General features: G+C 37.2%; 1 protein-coding gene across 1 annotated transcript in view; it reads right to left on the bottom strand.

Moving 5' to 3' along the window:
* LOC105510482 (transmembrane protease serine 11D) overlaps nt 1-16,820 on the bottom strand; it is a 65,528-nt gene that overhangs the window by 21,339 nt on the left and 27,369 nt on the right. Inside the window, exons 2-4 of the mRNA XM_011940283.1 lie at nt 14,914-15,035; nt 9,472-9,590; nt 3,103-3,170 (exon numbers count right to left, since the gene is read on the bottom strand). Coding sequence (XP_011795673.1) covers nt 3,103-3,170; nt 9,472-9,590; nt 14,914-15,035 — 309 coding nt within the window. The remainder of the gene's footprint in view (nt 1-3,102; nt 3,171-9,471; nt 9,591-14,913; nt 15,036-16,820) is intronic.

The raw sequence follows: 16,820 nt of genomic DNA, 5'->3' as shown, positions 1-16,820 counted from the left end.
ATGTAACAAACCTGCACATTATGCACATGTACCCTAGAACTTAAAGTATAATAATAATAAAAAAAAGAAAACACTTTCTGTATAACACAAATAGAAATGATAGATAATATATAATAAATTCCATTTCAAGTGCAAAACTGGGCTCATAGAAAAGTAAGGAAAATCCTGGAAGACCAAAAATAAAGAAGAATATGAATAGTATGTGATAAGACTAGAATATTCCACTGGCTTATGTTTAGCATTTACATAGAGGCTGGAGATGGGACCTTGGGCTAGTGCAACCTAGGAAGTTGAACTTGAGGTTTTAGAATAAGGCCAGGAGTCTCGAACTAAACCCCCAATAACAGCATGAACTAGAATGAAAAAAATATGCTCATCATCTCATAAAAAAATAAATTTATCTGTTTCCAAGATCCAGCTTTAAATTAAGAAAAAAAAAAAAAGAGAAGTATCACCTGAAAATTTGTAATCATGGGCCTGGCTGCATGATGTCTGAATCTTCCTTAATACTACCTGAATACTCCCAGAACCTTTAAACTAAGAAATTAACAACAACAACAAAATCCATGTGCTGCTGATTCCTCTAGAATGTCTGACAGTTGTAACTGCTCTGGAGGTAGATGTGTTAAGTCTAGGTTGTACAGGGTCCCAGGTGAGATTAAATTTAAGCATACAACTTCAATGGTAAACAACACATCATGAGGAGTGTATTAGTATTTTCTCACGGAGCTATAAATAACTGCCCAAGACTGGCTAATTTATAAAGAAAAGAGGTCCCTATGGCTGGGGAGACCTAAGGAAATTTATAATCATTGCAGAAGGAGAAGCAAACCCATCTTTCTTCCATGGTGACAGGAAAGAGAAGAACAGAGCAAAGGGGAGAAAAGTCCCTACAATCTAATCACGTCCCAGAGGGTCCCTTCCACGACATGTGGGTATTATGGGAACCAGAGTTCAAGATGAGATTTTGGTAGAGGCACAGACAAACCATACCAAGGTGGAATCAAAATAACAAAAAGATTATCCTCAAAAACTTCACATAACAGAATCAACAGACAAGTGATTATATATGAAGTGACAAATGACATAAAAGCGGGAATCATAAAAATGAGATTAAGTAGAAAACATTATTTTTAAAAGGTCACCTAGTATCTGATAACACAACAGAGTGACTATGGCCAATAATAATTTAATTATACATTTAAAAATAACTAAAAGAATATAATTGGATTGTTTGTAACACAAAGGATAAATGCTTGAGGGGATGGGTACCCCATTTACACAATGTGATTTTTATGCATTGTTTGCTTATATCAAAACATCTCATGTACCACATAAATACATACAACTGCTAGGTACCCACAAAAATTAAAATAAGAAATGTTTTTAAAAGACCAGGCAGATTCTCAAAAGAAACAAATAGAACTTTCAGATAGGAAATCATACTCATTGAAATTGAAAATGCAATAAATGGGATACACAGAATACAAGTCAAAGTTGAAGAGAAATTCGTTATCTAAAAGAGATAAAGAAATTACACAGAATCTAACATAGATAAAAGATAAAACAGAGGCTGAGAGACATGATAAAGTTCCATGTAAAGCAATGCTAAAAAAGAGCCCAGAAAAAAAATAGAGAAGCAGTCAAACTGAAAGAGATCACGAGAATTATCCACGTGATGGTACCAAGTACATGGCTGCATATATTCATGTCTAGAGACAAAAGAGGACTGGCCTAGAGATATAACTTTGAGAGCACTCAGCATATGGGTGGCAGTGAAGGTCAATGAAAGGAGAGTGTGACCTGAGAAGATGAGAGGCCTAGAGCACAGCCTGACGTTCAGCAACATATGAGGAATATACGAAGAAGTAAGACCTAGTAAAGGAAACCAAGAAGGAATTGTTAGGGAGATAAGGGGAAAATCAGGGTGTATAAGGCCATACAAACCAAGGGATAGTTCTATTTCAAGGAGTGACAGGCCAACAGGACGAAATACTGTTGAGAGGTCCAAGAATAGGACTGATGTGGTTTCTTTGGATTTTGTTATTTGGATGTCATTGTTGAATTGGCAAGAGCAGTTTATATATTGTGATGGTATTGAAGCCATGTTGCAGAGGATTGAGTGATAAGTAGGAAGTGACCGAAAAGACAGAAAATGCAGAAGGCTCACGTAGTCCTACAGGTTTTCAGGGCTTACTTACTTTTGAGCATGAGTGGCTGATACAGATACTCACAAGAAAGTACTAAGTGAATGTGCACTGAATTGACTGAGAGGTGTTTTGGAAAATTTCCTTCTCATGGACTCTTCTTACCCCTTTAACTCCTCATCAAAACTTACCTGACCAGACATGTGTGCTCCAGATACTTACTAGGTGACTCTCCAGAGAGTAAGAATTAATTTTCTTGTGATGCTAGTATTTGAAAAAGAATTGGTATAATTCCTCTTCTGCCAAAGAACTATTGCATATTATTTAAAGGCTAGAGCAATGTGGTCATTTGAGTCATTTACAGGAGAGTCAGTAAAGGTGACTATTTCAGTTGGAAAGGCTGGTTTTATCACATCATATTTAACTAAGGCAGGAATGGCAAATAACTAGTATGCATGCTGCTACTCCTCCTATTATTAATTCATGATAAACACGCCTTGGATTTGGCCATAATACCCTTTCATTATAGCACGTCAGGCAGATAAAACCAAAAAGCCACTTTTGATGATGGTCATAGTGTCTTGATCTTGGATGGATACACCCAAACCACAGCATTGTACAACTCCAGGAAGGACTATTGACATAGGCTGCACTGTGAGTGATATCCACTGGAGTTTTACAATAGGATGACTTTGTTACTGTACCTTCACCCCAACTCTCCACCCCTTCTTCCTCTTCCCAATAAGAATAGATGTAATGTGGTTATTTACATTAGTAGCTAAATAGATCATATGTTTGGCTTTTTTGGCATTGTTTTTTAAGATGACTAAAATACTATTTTCATAATATTGCAACAACTTATCTGAACATGTCATTTACTATTCATTCTGTGACAAAAAGTCAAATATGCCACATTGTATCTATAGTTAAATATTTTTTCTACAGTTCCACTCACCTCAGTTTGACAACATGGGCTCTCATGAACTGGTTTCTTAAATTTGATTCTTTGAATGTTCTAGTAATCTGTAGAAAGAAAGAGGGGAGAAACTCTCTGTAATTTCAGTTCTTCTTCTTCCTCTCAACCTTGCAACATGAGACATGTTAATGAGGAGTAGACAACTGAATTTTCACTTTAGTTCAACCCAGTTCCATTGTAAAACACATGGGATTGATTTGGACAGGTTCTGTAACCTTTTGATGCAGTACCTATTCCTTTATCTGTTACACAGAGATGATGCAGGACAGGATGGGTTTTTGCTAGAAATCATTCTAAACACATCAGGTGTTTTACTCAATGAGAGGTTATGTTATATGGCTTGGTGACTGTTCTAAGGGCTTGGGGCAGGAGTCATGCCAGCATGAGGGAAGTCCACTGACACAACTCAAAATGTGTGATCCCAACAATTGCTTTTAATGGATGAAACCTGATTAAACCAGACTAAAATGAGTAGCAATGGAAAACTTGAAGAGAAGGGGAGAAGGAAGCAAAGGGCAGTCTTTTTTTTTTTTTTTTTTGTCATTTCTGATTCATACCTAAGCGTCAGGGACTATTTTTTTTTTAGCATTAGTTGGTAATATCTTTTTTATTTTTTAGAAATTGAGTCTCATTTGTTACCCAGGCTGGCCTCTAACTGTTGTGTTTAAGAATCCTCCAGCCTCACAGGAAAGGTAGTGGGGAAGAGGGGAAAAGTGGTGATGGTTAATGGGTAGAAAAATATAGTTAGATGAAATGAATAAGGTCTCACATTTAATAGCACAACAGGGTGCCTATTCCAAGAGAGGAGTTGGAATGTTCCTAACACAAAGAACGATAAGTGCTTGAGGTGATGGATATCCCAATTACTCTGATGTGATTATTAAACATTATGTGCCTGTATCAGAACATGACTTATACTCCATGGGTACGTACACCTATTATGTACCCATGATAATTAAAAATAAAATAACATAAAAAAGGGTACTCCAACCTTAGTCTCCTGCGTATCTGGGACTACAGGTGTGTACCACTGTGCCTGGCTCAGTTAATAATTTATTGGCCAGGCGTGGTGGCTCACGCCTGTAATCCCAACACTTTGGGAGGCCAAGGCGGGTGGACCATGAGGTCAGGAGATCGAGACCATCCTGGCTAACACAGTGAAACTCCCTATCTAGTAAAAATACAAAAAATTAGCTGGGCGTGGTGGCAAGCACCTGTTGTCCCAGCTATTTGGGAGGCCGAGGCAGGAGAATCACTTGAACCTGGGAGGCAGAGGTTGCAGTGAGTTGAGATCACACCACTGTACTCCAGCCTGGGCGACAGAACGAGACTCTGTCTCAATAATAAAAATAGTAATAATAATAATAATTAATTTCTTAACCGAATCATAACTATCTCTTTGAATCACTACTTAGTCCCAGCAAGGATGTTTCTCCTGAGGCATAACATTCAGATTCACAGTCAACTGGAAGTGCTGTGCCTGATACAGTTCTCCTGAGATGCAGGGTCAGATGTATTGTGGTTTCATTAAGAAGAATGGATTATGCTGGCTTATACTGTGAGGTGGCACCTAGGTGGATGTGGATATGAAAAGGTGAAGATAAGAAAATTAACTAGCATGGTGGGTATTACATTAAGCCAGAATTTGAAGCCGATTCTTCTCAGAATGGTAAAATTTATGCAATGTCGATTACACCACAATATATCTTACTTTTTCAATATTCACTCCTATAGGATGATTGATGTCAGACCAACATGATTCTTAACCAAATGATAACTTTCTGTTTTTTTTTTTTTTCCAGAGAACATTTGAACAATTTTAAGAACAATGAGACTGTTGGTTTTATCAAAGTACTTTATGTTTCTTTTTTAAAAATTCAAGAAATACTAGTAAGTATTAAGAAGAAAGCAAAAGTCAGGCCAGGCACAGTTGCTCACATCTGTAATCCCAGCACTTTGGGAGGCTGAGGTGAGTGGATCACTTGAGGTCAGAAGTTCGAGACCAGCCTGGCCAACATGGTGAAACCCTGTCTCTCCTAAAAATACAAAAAAAAATTAGCCAGGTGTGGTGGCAGGCACCTATAATCCCAACTGCTCGGGAGGCTGAGGCAGGAGAATCACTTGAACCTGCAGGGCAGAGGTCTCAGTGAGTCAAGATCACGCCAGTACACTCCAGCCTGGACAACAGAGCAAGACTCTGTTTAAAAAACAAGAAAAAAAAGAAGGCAAAAAGTCATTCTAAATTCTATAATCTAAAATTAACCATTGCCATAATTGGATAAAGTAACTTCCAGTAATCTACTTAGAATCATGAGCTTTAATATGTTTATTAATATGGAATGTTAAAGGAGATATTTTAATAAAAATATTGAACTTTAATTTTACTTGACTTTAATCGAAGTAGAAGAAACTGTCGTAAAGTTGAAGGAACTGTCAAAATTTGGATAAGTGGTTCTTGTAATTATATTTTAATTCATGATTTGGCATTGCACTGGCACAGGTTAGACTGGACCAAAATCTTAAAGATCCACTTTAACATTTCTGTTATGCAGAAAACATTAAGAGGCAATTTAGTAAGGACTAAGATAATAAGCAGCATAAAGAAAGCAAGTTGATGAATTGGTTGATATGCAAATACAAATATAAAAGAAGAGGCCTGTGAATAAGATTCCATATTTCACAGAGTGGGTGAAAATGTTACTACTGACGCTCATTAGAACTTAACAAATGCCATGTGACTGAGTTAGGAATAGATACAAACTGCTGGGGCTGGGGGTGGGGGAAGGAAGTCCCAGGGATGCTAAGGCTCCTACAGAGGGAGTTAGCCCCCTGTCAAAAGCTGACGCCCCAGGGAAGCGCAGCAGCTGGGGCTCAGTGCCAGCTCTTGGGGGGTGACAGCCCCAGAAGAGAAGGAGGGTTTATGTAGTAAAGGAGTGCACTTGCAGAGGCAGAGCCCCAGGTCTGCGTGGTCAGGATCTGCCTCCAAGCGGAGCTGTGCAGTGTCAGTGTGTATGTGCACTTGCATGTGTGCCTTCATTTGTCTTTAAATCCCAGTCAATCAATCTTATTTTTCAATTCCTTTGGCCACAATGCCTGACATTTTTAGCATTCAGCCTTAAATAACCTAAATCCCAAAGTTTCACCATTTTGTAGTACTTTACAACTTATAGATGAGTGCACACACACTCATTTCATTATTTACAGCTCAGTAGATCTCACTAGACCCATGTGGCAGGTAAGGAAAAAGTCTGTGAGCCTTGTTGTGACTTGCCTGGAAGTGGAGGAAATCAAACCAGACCTTTGACTGCCTGCCCAGGGCCATTTCTACTGCCCCAGAGCAAACTTTTGTACACAGACTGAGAGCTTTGGAAATGTACCAAAGCGGGAGCTGGTGCTGTCCTGGCATTGACTCACTTCCCTGCTACTGTATGTGTCTGGGAGGATGCACTGGTTTTAATGGAGATCTACTGCAGCCATTCCATTCCCTCTGCACATTCACGTAGGTGGCCGGTCCAGAGTCATGGATTCAAGAGAAGTGGCATCAATAAACCTGCATTACTTAAACCAACAAGTGATTCAGAAAATGCACTCCCAAACAACTGGGTATCCAGATCTCTAGGCATAATAAATTTCACCCGTCTCCCAATTCCGGACTGCACTTGTGTGTAAAGGCAGGCAATGGCTGAGAGACAGCTTTTCAGATAGATGGTAGAACAAAAAGTATCAAAAGATCTCAACTCCCTGGAGCTACTGGTGCTTTGCTGTCCTCCACTGAGGGAGGTGCACCTCCTAGCCTCGCTTGGATGGTAAAACTGAAGCAGTGGGGCTGGGGAGCATGGCTGAGGAACAGTTCGTTAGGGATTGTTCATCTTGTATCTTTATTGCTGGCTCCAGCTTAGATCTACCTCTGAGGTAGTCTAGGCATCCATTCCTTTCCCCATTGAATCACTCTGCTAAGATGTCCACAGTGAACTTTTGTCTCCCTGAACAACCTGTTTTCATTTTGGTTTGCTCTTCCAGCCAATGGCAACATTATCTACCCAAGTTAGACATTTCTGTGTCAGTGTTAACCTGCCACTTCTCATCCTGTCTTCTAATCCATTGCCAAGTTCTGTGGATCCTATCTTAAGCCCATCCTTTCCTCTCTATTCCCTGGCAGTACTCTGGCACCTGGTATGTCTCTGGTTTGGCCCTTGTAGGGGCTGCTCTGCTGCACTACCACCCACCTTGGGACTGAGGTTACACAAAGGGGGTAGGGCAACTCACACCCAATGGTGAAGGATGGTTGCTAAGGGCCCACTTCTACCCCCTGCCTCTGGCTCCCTTCAGTCTTCTGTGCCAACAGCACTGTAGTTTGACTCTGCCTCTGCCCAATGCTGTTTCCTTCTCTTCCTGAAGGTGTTGGCTGAGAGCACTCCAGAGACACACTCTGCACGCAGGTCTTAGAGTCTGCTTCCCTGGGAGCCTGACCTGTGATACTTGGGGCCTGGATAGCCCTAGGAAGCAAACTCTAAAACGTAGTTAGAGTTGGAAACCCTCCTGCCGGTTTCCATAGAGGACCCTGTCATTGGTGGGAGATGAGCGCTGAAAGCTTTGAGCGGGGCTCCGAGGAACAAAGGGACCAGGCTGCACTGGCAGACTTGTGAAAACACAGATTTTTAGGGCCCAATGTCAAAATTTCTGATTTGGTAGGTCTTGGTGAGCCCAAGAATTTGCATTTCTAACAAGTTTCTAGGCGATACTAGAGAGACCATACTTCGAAAACTACTGAGCTAATCTCCAGTGAGAACCATCACAGCTGGAGGACTGAATCATAAGCTTATTTAACGCATTTTTTTTCTCTAGAAGCAAGCATCATTGAAAACCCAGTTATGAGAAGACTGCAGAGTGAGCATAGAATAAAGCAAGGGGAGTTAGATACATCATTTAAATGTTTAATGAGATCGGAATGAACAGTTGAATCAGAATGATTTGGGAAGAGAATTTAGGGCAGGAACCAGATGTAGGGTTAACATTGGGGGAAATAAGTTCATTATGTCAGAAGTGGGAGACTCCTGTTCCTTCAGTAAACATTTATTAAAGCATCAACCCCACCAAATGTTGTGGATATACAAAAATGGAATGGATGTGGAGCTGTCCTCATGGAACTCAGTCTAACACGGCAGATTAAACAAGTCTACAAATATTTATAACATAAAATACGTAGAGGTATGTGGCATGAGATCCACACAGATATGATTTTGTGATGAGGTGATGTGGAAGGAAGATTAATTATATCCAACCATGGAGATCAGAGGTAATTTCTTATAAAAGATGGCATTTCAGGTTGGCTATAAGAATAAGTAGGGCACACGATGACTGAAATATGAGCCACAGCATAGACATGAGAAGTTGCTTAGCTAACAAGTTTGAAATTTATTTTGTAGGCAAGAAGTCTTGAGCTGGAGGTAACACGAAGGAAACAGGCTGTGAGAGATTTGTGTTCAGAAATTAGATTTAAATTAGATTAGAGGGAAAAGAGCCTGCACACAGTGAGAACAGTTAGAAGCTCATTGCAGGGGTTCAGAAAAGCACCAAGGGATTAAAAGCCTGGATTAAGGAAGATTTCAGAAAATGTAGAAATGCTGATAAAATTTTATATTGAACTCACCAAAGCAACCCTGCCAGGTGACTCAGTTACATGCTAAAATTGTAGAACCGTTGAATTACTTTATAGTCTTAGGACATATTTTTGAAAAGGTAAGGGTAAGTGAGCGACACTGAGCCTGGTCAAAGCTAAAGGGCAGCCCCTGGTTTGTGGTGATCTGTGAATGTTAAGGGTTCACTGGTGAGGTTTCCTGGCAGGCAGCCAGAGGCCCTCTTCAAGTCAGAGCTCAAACTTGCTTTGCATATTTCTGTTCAAACTTCTATGTCTATCATTGAACCAAAGTGTAATGTTGTCCAAACTATGTTATTACTGATGTGGTAAACCTGTCTTTTAACACCTCCTGCCTTGCGTCTTTAGTTGGATAAGGAAGAGGGAAGAGGACAAAATGAAAAGAATTTAAAAAGACCATGTCAATGCTTAATTAAACAAATAAAAAACTTTCAATATTTGAATTCATAGACATATAAAATGCATATTTACTCATGGCCTTTTTAACACTTTTTACTCATGACAAATATATGAATAAGAACCAGCATGTGAGTAAACTAACTTGATAAAAGCAGAGAGAAACCCATGTTTCACCATACAAAGAAGGAAAATATGTAGAGCACCTAACAACTGAAAATATATTACAAAGCATTAGGTTTATTATCATATTCATTTTATAATGGAATAAAGAGCAGAGACAAACAATAACTTACCAGAGATTCAATTCTTCCACTCAAAGTCCTGTATTCCTGTGTAGCTGGTGAATTTAACTGACTATTATATTCAACATTTAGGAGTTGACAACTGCTCCTGTAAAAGTAAGATTTTTGATCTGGAAAAGACACAAAAGGGAGGGTCAGTCTTACTTTACTAAGTAGTTAAACTTTTAATTTATTCAAGATTATGGGATGTTATATTATAGAATTTCAAAAATTTCCTTTCCTTGAAAGAAAAAGTTCTATGCTTAATATGAGTGTAATTATGATAAAATTATTATCTTTTCCATTTTTAAAAAGATTGGCAAAGCCAGAGTGGTGCAGATGTTTTAAAATCAGAGTGGAATTATTATTTGAGAAATTAAAAATAGTCAGAAACACTGTAATTTTTGTTCTTGCTATATTTTAAGGGAGGTTTGTGGTGTATTTATTCAGGAAATATTAATGAGTATTTGTAATATACTATTATTCATTTATCATTAGGAAATAACCCAAACTAATTATGAAATTTTAAAAAATTATTTTCAAATAATGTTCTTTATAGAGGAGTTAGTGAATCACCATTAGTTTTTCTGGAGTAAGCTAGAAGATAATTCATCTGACAAGATATCTAATCTAGTAATCCAATGTAAATTATTTTCATCAAGAGGCACCTTGCAAAATAAAAAGCTTGACAGACCAATAACAAGTAATAAGATTGAATCAGTAATAAAATGTCTCCTAGTAAATAAATGTCCAGGACTGATGGCTTTATTGCTATTCTACCAAACCTTCAAAGAAAAACTAACACCAATTCTCCTCAAACTATTCAAAAACATCAAACAGAAGGGAGTTCTCCCCAAGTCATTCTATGAAGCCAGTATTACTCTGATAGAAAACCAGGCAAGGACACAAGAAAAAAATAATAATACTACAGGACGGGTGCAGTGGCTCATGCCTGTAATCCCAGCACTTTGGAAGGCCAAGGCGGGTGGATCACAAGGTCAGGAGTTGGAGATCAGCCTGACCAACATGGGGAAAACCCGTCTCTACTAAATGTACAAAAATTAACCAGGTGTGGTGGAGGGCACCTGTAATCCCAGCTACTTGGGAGGCTGAGGCAGGAGAATTGCTTGAACCCGGGAGATGGAGGTTAAAAGATCAAGCCACTTCGTTCCAGCCTGGGTGACAGAGCAACACTCTGTCTCAAAAAAAAAAAAAAAAAGAAATACAGGCCAATATTACTGATGAACACAGAGGCAAAAATCCTCAACAAAATACTATCAAACTGAATCCAACAGCATATCAAAATGATAATATACCACAATCAACTAGGATTTATCCTAGAGATGCAAGAATGGTTCAACATATGCAAATCAATAAACTTAATACATCACATAAACAGAATGAAGACAAAAACCATATGATCATCTCAATAGATGTTCAATAGATTCAATATCCTGTCATAACAAAAACTCTCAACAAACTAGGCTTAGAAGAGGACTACCTCAACAACATGAAGGCTGACCAACCTACAGCTAACATTTTACCAAATAGGGAAGAGCTGAAAGCCTTTCCTCTAAGAACTGGAACAAGACAAGTATGTCCACTTTCATCACTCCTATTCAACATAGTACTGGAAGTCCTAACCAGAGCAATCAGGTGAGAGAAAGAAATACAAAGGCATTCAAATTGGAAAAGAAGTTACATATTCAAATTGTTCCTTTTGCAGATTATATAATTTTATACCACAAAAACCTGAAGACTCCACCAAAAACTCTTAGATATGATATATAATTTCAATAAAGTTGCAGGATATAACTCAACATATAAAAATCTGTAGCATTTCTTTACACCAACAATGAAATAGCTGAGAAACAAATCAAGAAGGTAATTTCATCTTCTACAAGGAAAACTACAAAACACTGATGACAGAAATGGAAGAGGACACAAACATATGCAAAGACATTTCTTGCTCATGGATTGAAAGAACTGATACAATTTAAATGACTATACTCTTCAAAACAATCTATAGATTCAATGCAATCCCTATCAAAATACCAACATCACTTTTCACAGAAATAGAAAAAGCCATCCTAAAATTTGTATGAAACAAAAAAGAGCCCAAATAGTCAAATCAAACCTAAGCAGAAAGAACAAATCTGGAGACTCACACTACCTGACATCAAACTATACTCCAAGGCTATAGTAACCAAAACAGCATGGTATTGGTATAAAAACAGACACATAGAACAATGAAATAGAACAGAAAGCCCAGAAAGAAATTCACATACAGCCAACTGAATTTCAACAAAAGTGTTAAGAACAAACAATGGGGAAAGCACACTCTCTTCAATAAATAGTACTAGGAAAACTGGATATCCATTTGCAGAAGTATGAAACTGGACCCTTATCTCTCACTATATACACAAATCAACACAAGATGGATCAAAGACTTAAATGTAAGACCTACAACTATGAGAACTATTAAAAGAAAACCTAGAGGAAACACTTCATGTCTTTAGTCTAGGGAAATAATTTATGACTATGACCTGAAAAGTACAGAAAACAAAACCAAAAATAGACAAATGGGAATTAATTAAACTAAAAAGCTTCTGCACAGCAAAGGAAACAACCAACAGAATGGAAAGACAACCTATTGAATGGGAAAAAAATATTTACCAACTGTTCATCTGACAAGAGACTAATATCTAGAATATACAAGGACCCAAACAACACAACACTAAATAAATAAATAAATAGAAATTCCATTAAGGAGTGGGCAAAGAACATGAGTGAACATTTCTCAAAATAAGACATAAAAATCATCAACAGGTACATGAAAAAATACTCAACATTGCTAATCATCAGAGAAACACAAATCAAAACCACAATGAGATATCATCTCACCTCAGTTAAGATTACTATTACCAAAAGACAAAAAATAACAGATGCTGGTTAGAATGCAGAGAGAAGAGAATTCTTATACACTGTTGGTGGAAATGTAAATTAGTGCAGCCATTGTGGAAAACGGTGTTGAGATTTCTCATAAAACTAAAACAGAACTACCATATGATCCAGCAATCCCACTACTGGATATTTATCCAAAAGAAAAGAAATCACCATGTCAAAGAAATATTTGTACTTGGGTGTTTATCTCAGCACTGTTCACAACAGCCAAGATGTGGAATCAACCTATGTGTCCATCAAGAAATGAATGGATAAAGAAAATATTATATATATATATACATACACACAGTGGAATACTATTTGGCCGTAAAAAGAATGAAATCTTGTCATTTGCAGCAACATGGATGGAATTGGAGGTCATTGTGTTAAGTGAAATAAGCCAAGTACAGAAAGACAAAATTAGCCAGGCATGGTGGCTCATGCCTGTAATCCTAGTACTTGGGTAGGCAGAGCTGGGAAGATCACTTGAAGCCAGGAATTTGAGACCAGCCCAGGCAATGAAGTGAGACCCCATCTCTACGACTTAAAAAAGAATAAAAAAGAAAGACAAATATGTTCTAACTTATATGTGGGAGTTTAAAAAGTTGATCTCATCAACGTAGAGAGTAGAATGACAGATACTAGAGACTGGAAAGGGTGGAGCATTATGAGGGGGATTGAAGAGAGGTTGGCTAACAGATATAAACATATAGTTAGATAAATGGTGTAAGTTTTATAGTTTAATAGCAGAGCAGAGTGGCAACAGTTAACAACAATATATTATGTATTTCAAAGTAGCTAGAAAAGAGGACTTGAGTTGTTCCAACACATAGAAATGATAAATACTCAAAGTGCTGTATACCTCAAATATCCAGGCTTGATCATTACACATTCTATGTATGTAACAAAATATCATATGTATCCTATAAATATGTAAGATGTTATGTATCATTAAAACAACAAAAACAACAACAATAATAACAGGGGTCTTCCAGAGGAACTTTTCAGTTGTGTGAAAGAGACAAAAGTCTCTAAAACATATCTGTACACAACTCATAAACATTATGAAGATGTACATAACCTAATGGAATCTGTCTCAGAACAAAAATCTCTGCTTTCCTTTGATCATTCATATGCATTACTTACGCAAACAAACACCTTGGTAAGGGGCAAGAGTTGGAGATACTGGGGGAACGGTGGTTGGTTGTAGTTGAAGATCAAGTCATTTAGGGGCCATAAGTGATCACTGGAACACAGTTTGCAGATGACTTATCAAAGGGCCTACTCTTTAGGCATGACAATGCTGTGTCATTAAGAGTGAAAATTCATTAATTTAATCTGAAACTCCATGTCTCTTTTTTCTACCTCTGTAGTTCACCTTAGGGATAGGTGACTCCAGGTGATTTGATAGCAAAATGCAGTCAAAAGCAAAATTTAGCCACAACCTTTACATTTGATTGGCTGAAATGATTGTGTATCATTATTGGTATTTCTAATGTTGGTAATTGTATTGCACCATTGGAAGTATTTCAACCTTTGCATAATTAAACATTTTTACCTGTTTACAATTGGACATACTATAAATTATATTCTTTCTCTTTTTCTCTTAACACTCACACATACCCATGTACACACCTGCACACCCACACACATGATTTAAGTGATTTAATAGAACTATATTTGAAACAAAAAATAACCTCAAAGTGTATTTTAAGTGAAAAAAGATTCTAATATATGATATTATTTAGTAAAATTTGACACATTTTACGGATCTATGTTAAAGCATCTGAAAGAGCCTTCACAGAGATTTTTACAGAAAGTTGTTTATGAATGAGCATGGTATGTGTATTCTTTACATTATTTTTTCTTGTCCATGTTGTCTATTGTTTTAGTGATATAATAAAAAATTAAACAAAATAAAAGAGACAAATAACTAAAGAACATGATGTTTTAAAAAGTTTGACTTTACCCCTTTTTATTTCTCAACTGAAAATTTATCTCCTGACCATCCTAACTGTTAGGCCTGTAAGACACTGTTTTCAGAAGACAGAGCATTATTTGTTAATAAGAATGGGCAAATACTTAGGTACATCCAAATTTTACGTGTTGAAACTTAGGGTTCTTTGCAATATTTCACTTTTGTGATTTTATCAGGTTATCAATGAAGGAAATCATAGTATTAATGAAAAACAAAATGAGTAAACTTTAGCATCAGAAAATTATTGAGTTTTTTTTCCTTTGGATAGAATAATTCTTTTTTGAGTAACAATGTTTGGTATACTAAAAAGGTATGTTTGGGGCACTAAAAATGGCCAAAATAGGAAAGAGAAAAAATACTGATTGAGGAAAAATACAGACATGAATCTATATTTGTGGAAGAACTATAAGTAAGATATATAATCACATTATATTAAGAAATAAAAGCCATAATAAAAGAAAGAATGCCAAACTTTAAATCTGAAATCGTATGTCACTGTTAAATCTAACGAGTAATAATGCTCTGGTACTTACCAAAAGCTAAAAAGTAAACAAGCAGAGCTATGGTCACTGCCAGGATCACTACCCCTGCGACGACAATGAAACATACTACATATGGATTCAGAAATCTTGAAGTCGATGGTACACGTGCTGGCCTTATGAGAGAGAGAGATCAAAGAAAGTCGTTCATTTCACTGATTTCAGCCATCATTTTAGTGCTCACGATTATCTTCTGTCTTTCACGATCTCTTATCTGGCACATGGCACTAGTCATAGAAACATATTCCTAGAAATGAAACTGAACTTAACAGGGCTGTCCTTAATGGTTTTTTTTTCAAGGTTTTTTTTTTTTTTTTCAGCACAAAATGATTGAAGTTCAATTAGTCTGATGGAAGAAGGATGTCTGACTTATGGTTTGGAATTGCTTTCCCTTCTGCCAATTGATAAAGTTTTCAAGAATAACAACAAATCATTCTCTGTTCTACTGCAATGTCATCCAAAATTCTATGCTAGACCCTACTGTAGTAATCATCCTTGCTTGGGCACCATCCCCAAGGCTGTACTGAAGAGAGATCATTTGAGTGGGAAGAAGTGTCGAGGAAGATAAAGAAGCAGGGGTGGGGGGGTAAGGGGGTCAGGACAGTAGCATTTCTCATTGCAAGATTCCCCATATTATTAAAAATCGGCAGAGGCATAGAGAATCAGGGAGAATAGCAAGCACCTGAAATGAATTTGAACTGCTCCAACAGCCAATGATTTATTTGATTTATCATATTTTCTCCATGAATTTGTACTAATATATAGTCACACACACTCACACTGGGAAAGTCACCAGAGGAGCTGGGTGTGAATTTCAGTTTTACCCTTTGTTTGCTTGGAGGTCATATTGTCATTTATCTGAGATTTTCTTTATCTGAAAAATAGGAATAATAATACCTACCTCAAAAGGCTGTTTTGAAGATTAAATGGGGTCATGTTATGTGTTATACAGTATGTATTTCTAGTTCAATAGGTTATCCAACTTGGCTGTGAACACCTTGAAGGTAAAGATACTATTCATGCCTATGCTTAACATAGGCAAAGTGTTTAACACTTTGCAGAATGCTTGGGTTATACAGGTGTTTTGTAAATACTTGTGGTATTTATCAATATTTATTGCTTATGTTAATTCTTGACATAGTTCAGATTTAAAAGCCTCAATAGAGCTGAGAAGCAGTTATATTTAGGCATATTCTAAGTTTTATATTTTTCTATTTTGTTTTGCCAACATTCTGGTACAAGTGAGAAGGGTACATTCTGAGGGTCAGTGCTGTGGGACACATTTCACTGCAGTGTCGTCTGGTATTGTTTGGCCTCTACCCAACTCACGGGCCTATAAAAGGGTACCTTTTTATATTTTGTATTGCGTCACTTGCACATTGTACTCTGTGACACTGGAACTAGTAACATTTCAGAAGATTGTTGGAAGCAGACATAGATCTGCCAGTTTTCCATTTTGTTGAGTAAACACAGAACACTTTATAAAAATTGACCCTGCTCAAGCATGATCACTTTTAAAAAGAGCATTTAAATATATAACATAGGAAGAAAATAACCTCAGAACAATTTATTAAATGCTATAACTCTATGATGTCTTTTTGCTATATTTGTCTTATTTATTCATTTTGCTACACTAATGAAAACTGGCTTTCTCTGACACGGGTTGAGAGTCCAGTGTTCAGCAACCACTACTGTAGTAATTTTCTAGTTGAAAACTGTCACTTTGACATTTGTTTACTATTTGAGTTTCAGTTTACCCATTTGTTACCTCATGGGGTTATTGTGCCAGTTACATGCAATCACAGATGCATAGTGTTTGGTATTTGTGATTTCAGTAATTAATAGTGGCTGCTGAGTAGTGAAAGAGTCAAAAGGAGACAGAGTTGGAAGCAAATGTAACT

The sequence above is a fragment of the Colobus angolensis genome, unplaced genomic scaffold, assembly GCF_000951035.1.
Source record: "Colobus angolensis palliatus isolate OR3802 unplaced genomic scaffold, Cang.pa_1.0 Scaffold189, whole genome shotgun sequence".
NCBI lineage: Eukaryota > Metazoa > Chordata > Mammalia > Primates > Cercopithecidae > Colobus > Colobus angolensis.
The sequence above is the reverse complement of the archived record's forward strand: the minus strand, read 5'-3'. Positions and strand labels throughout refer to the sequence as shown.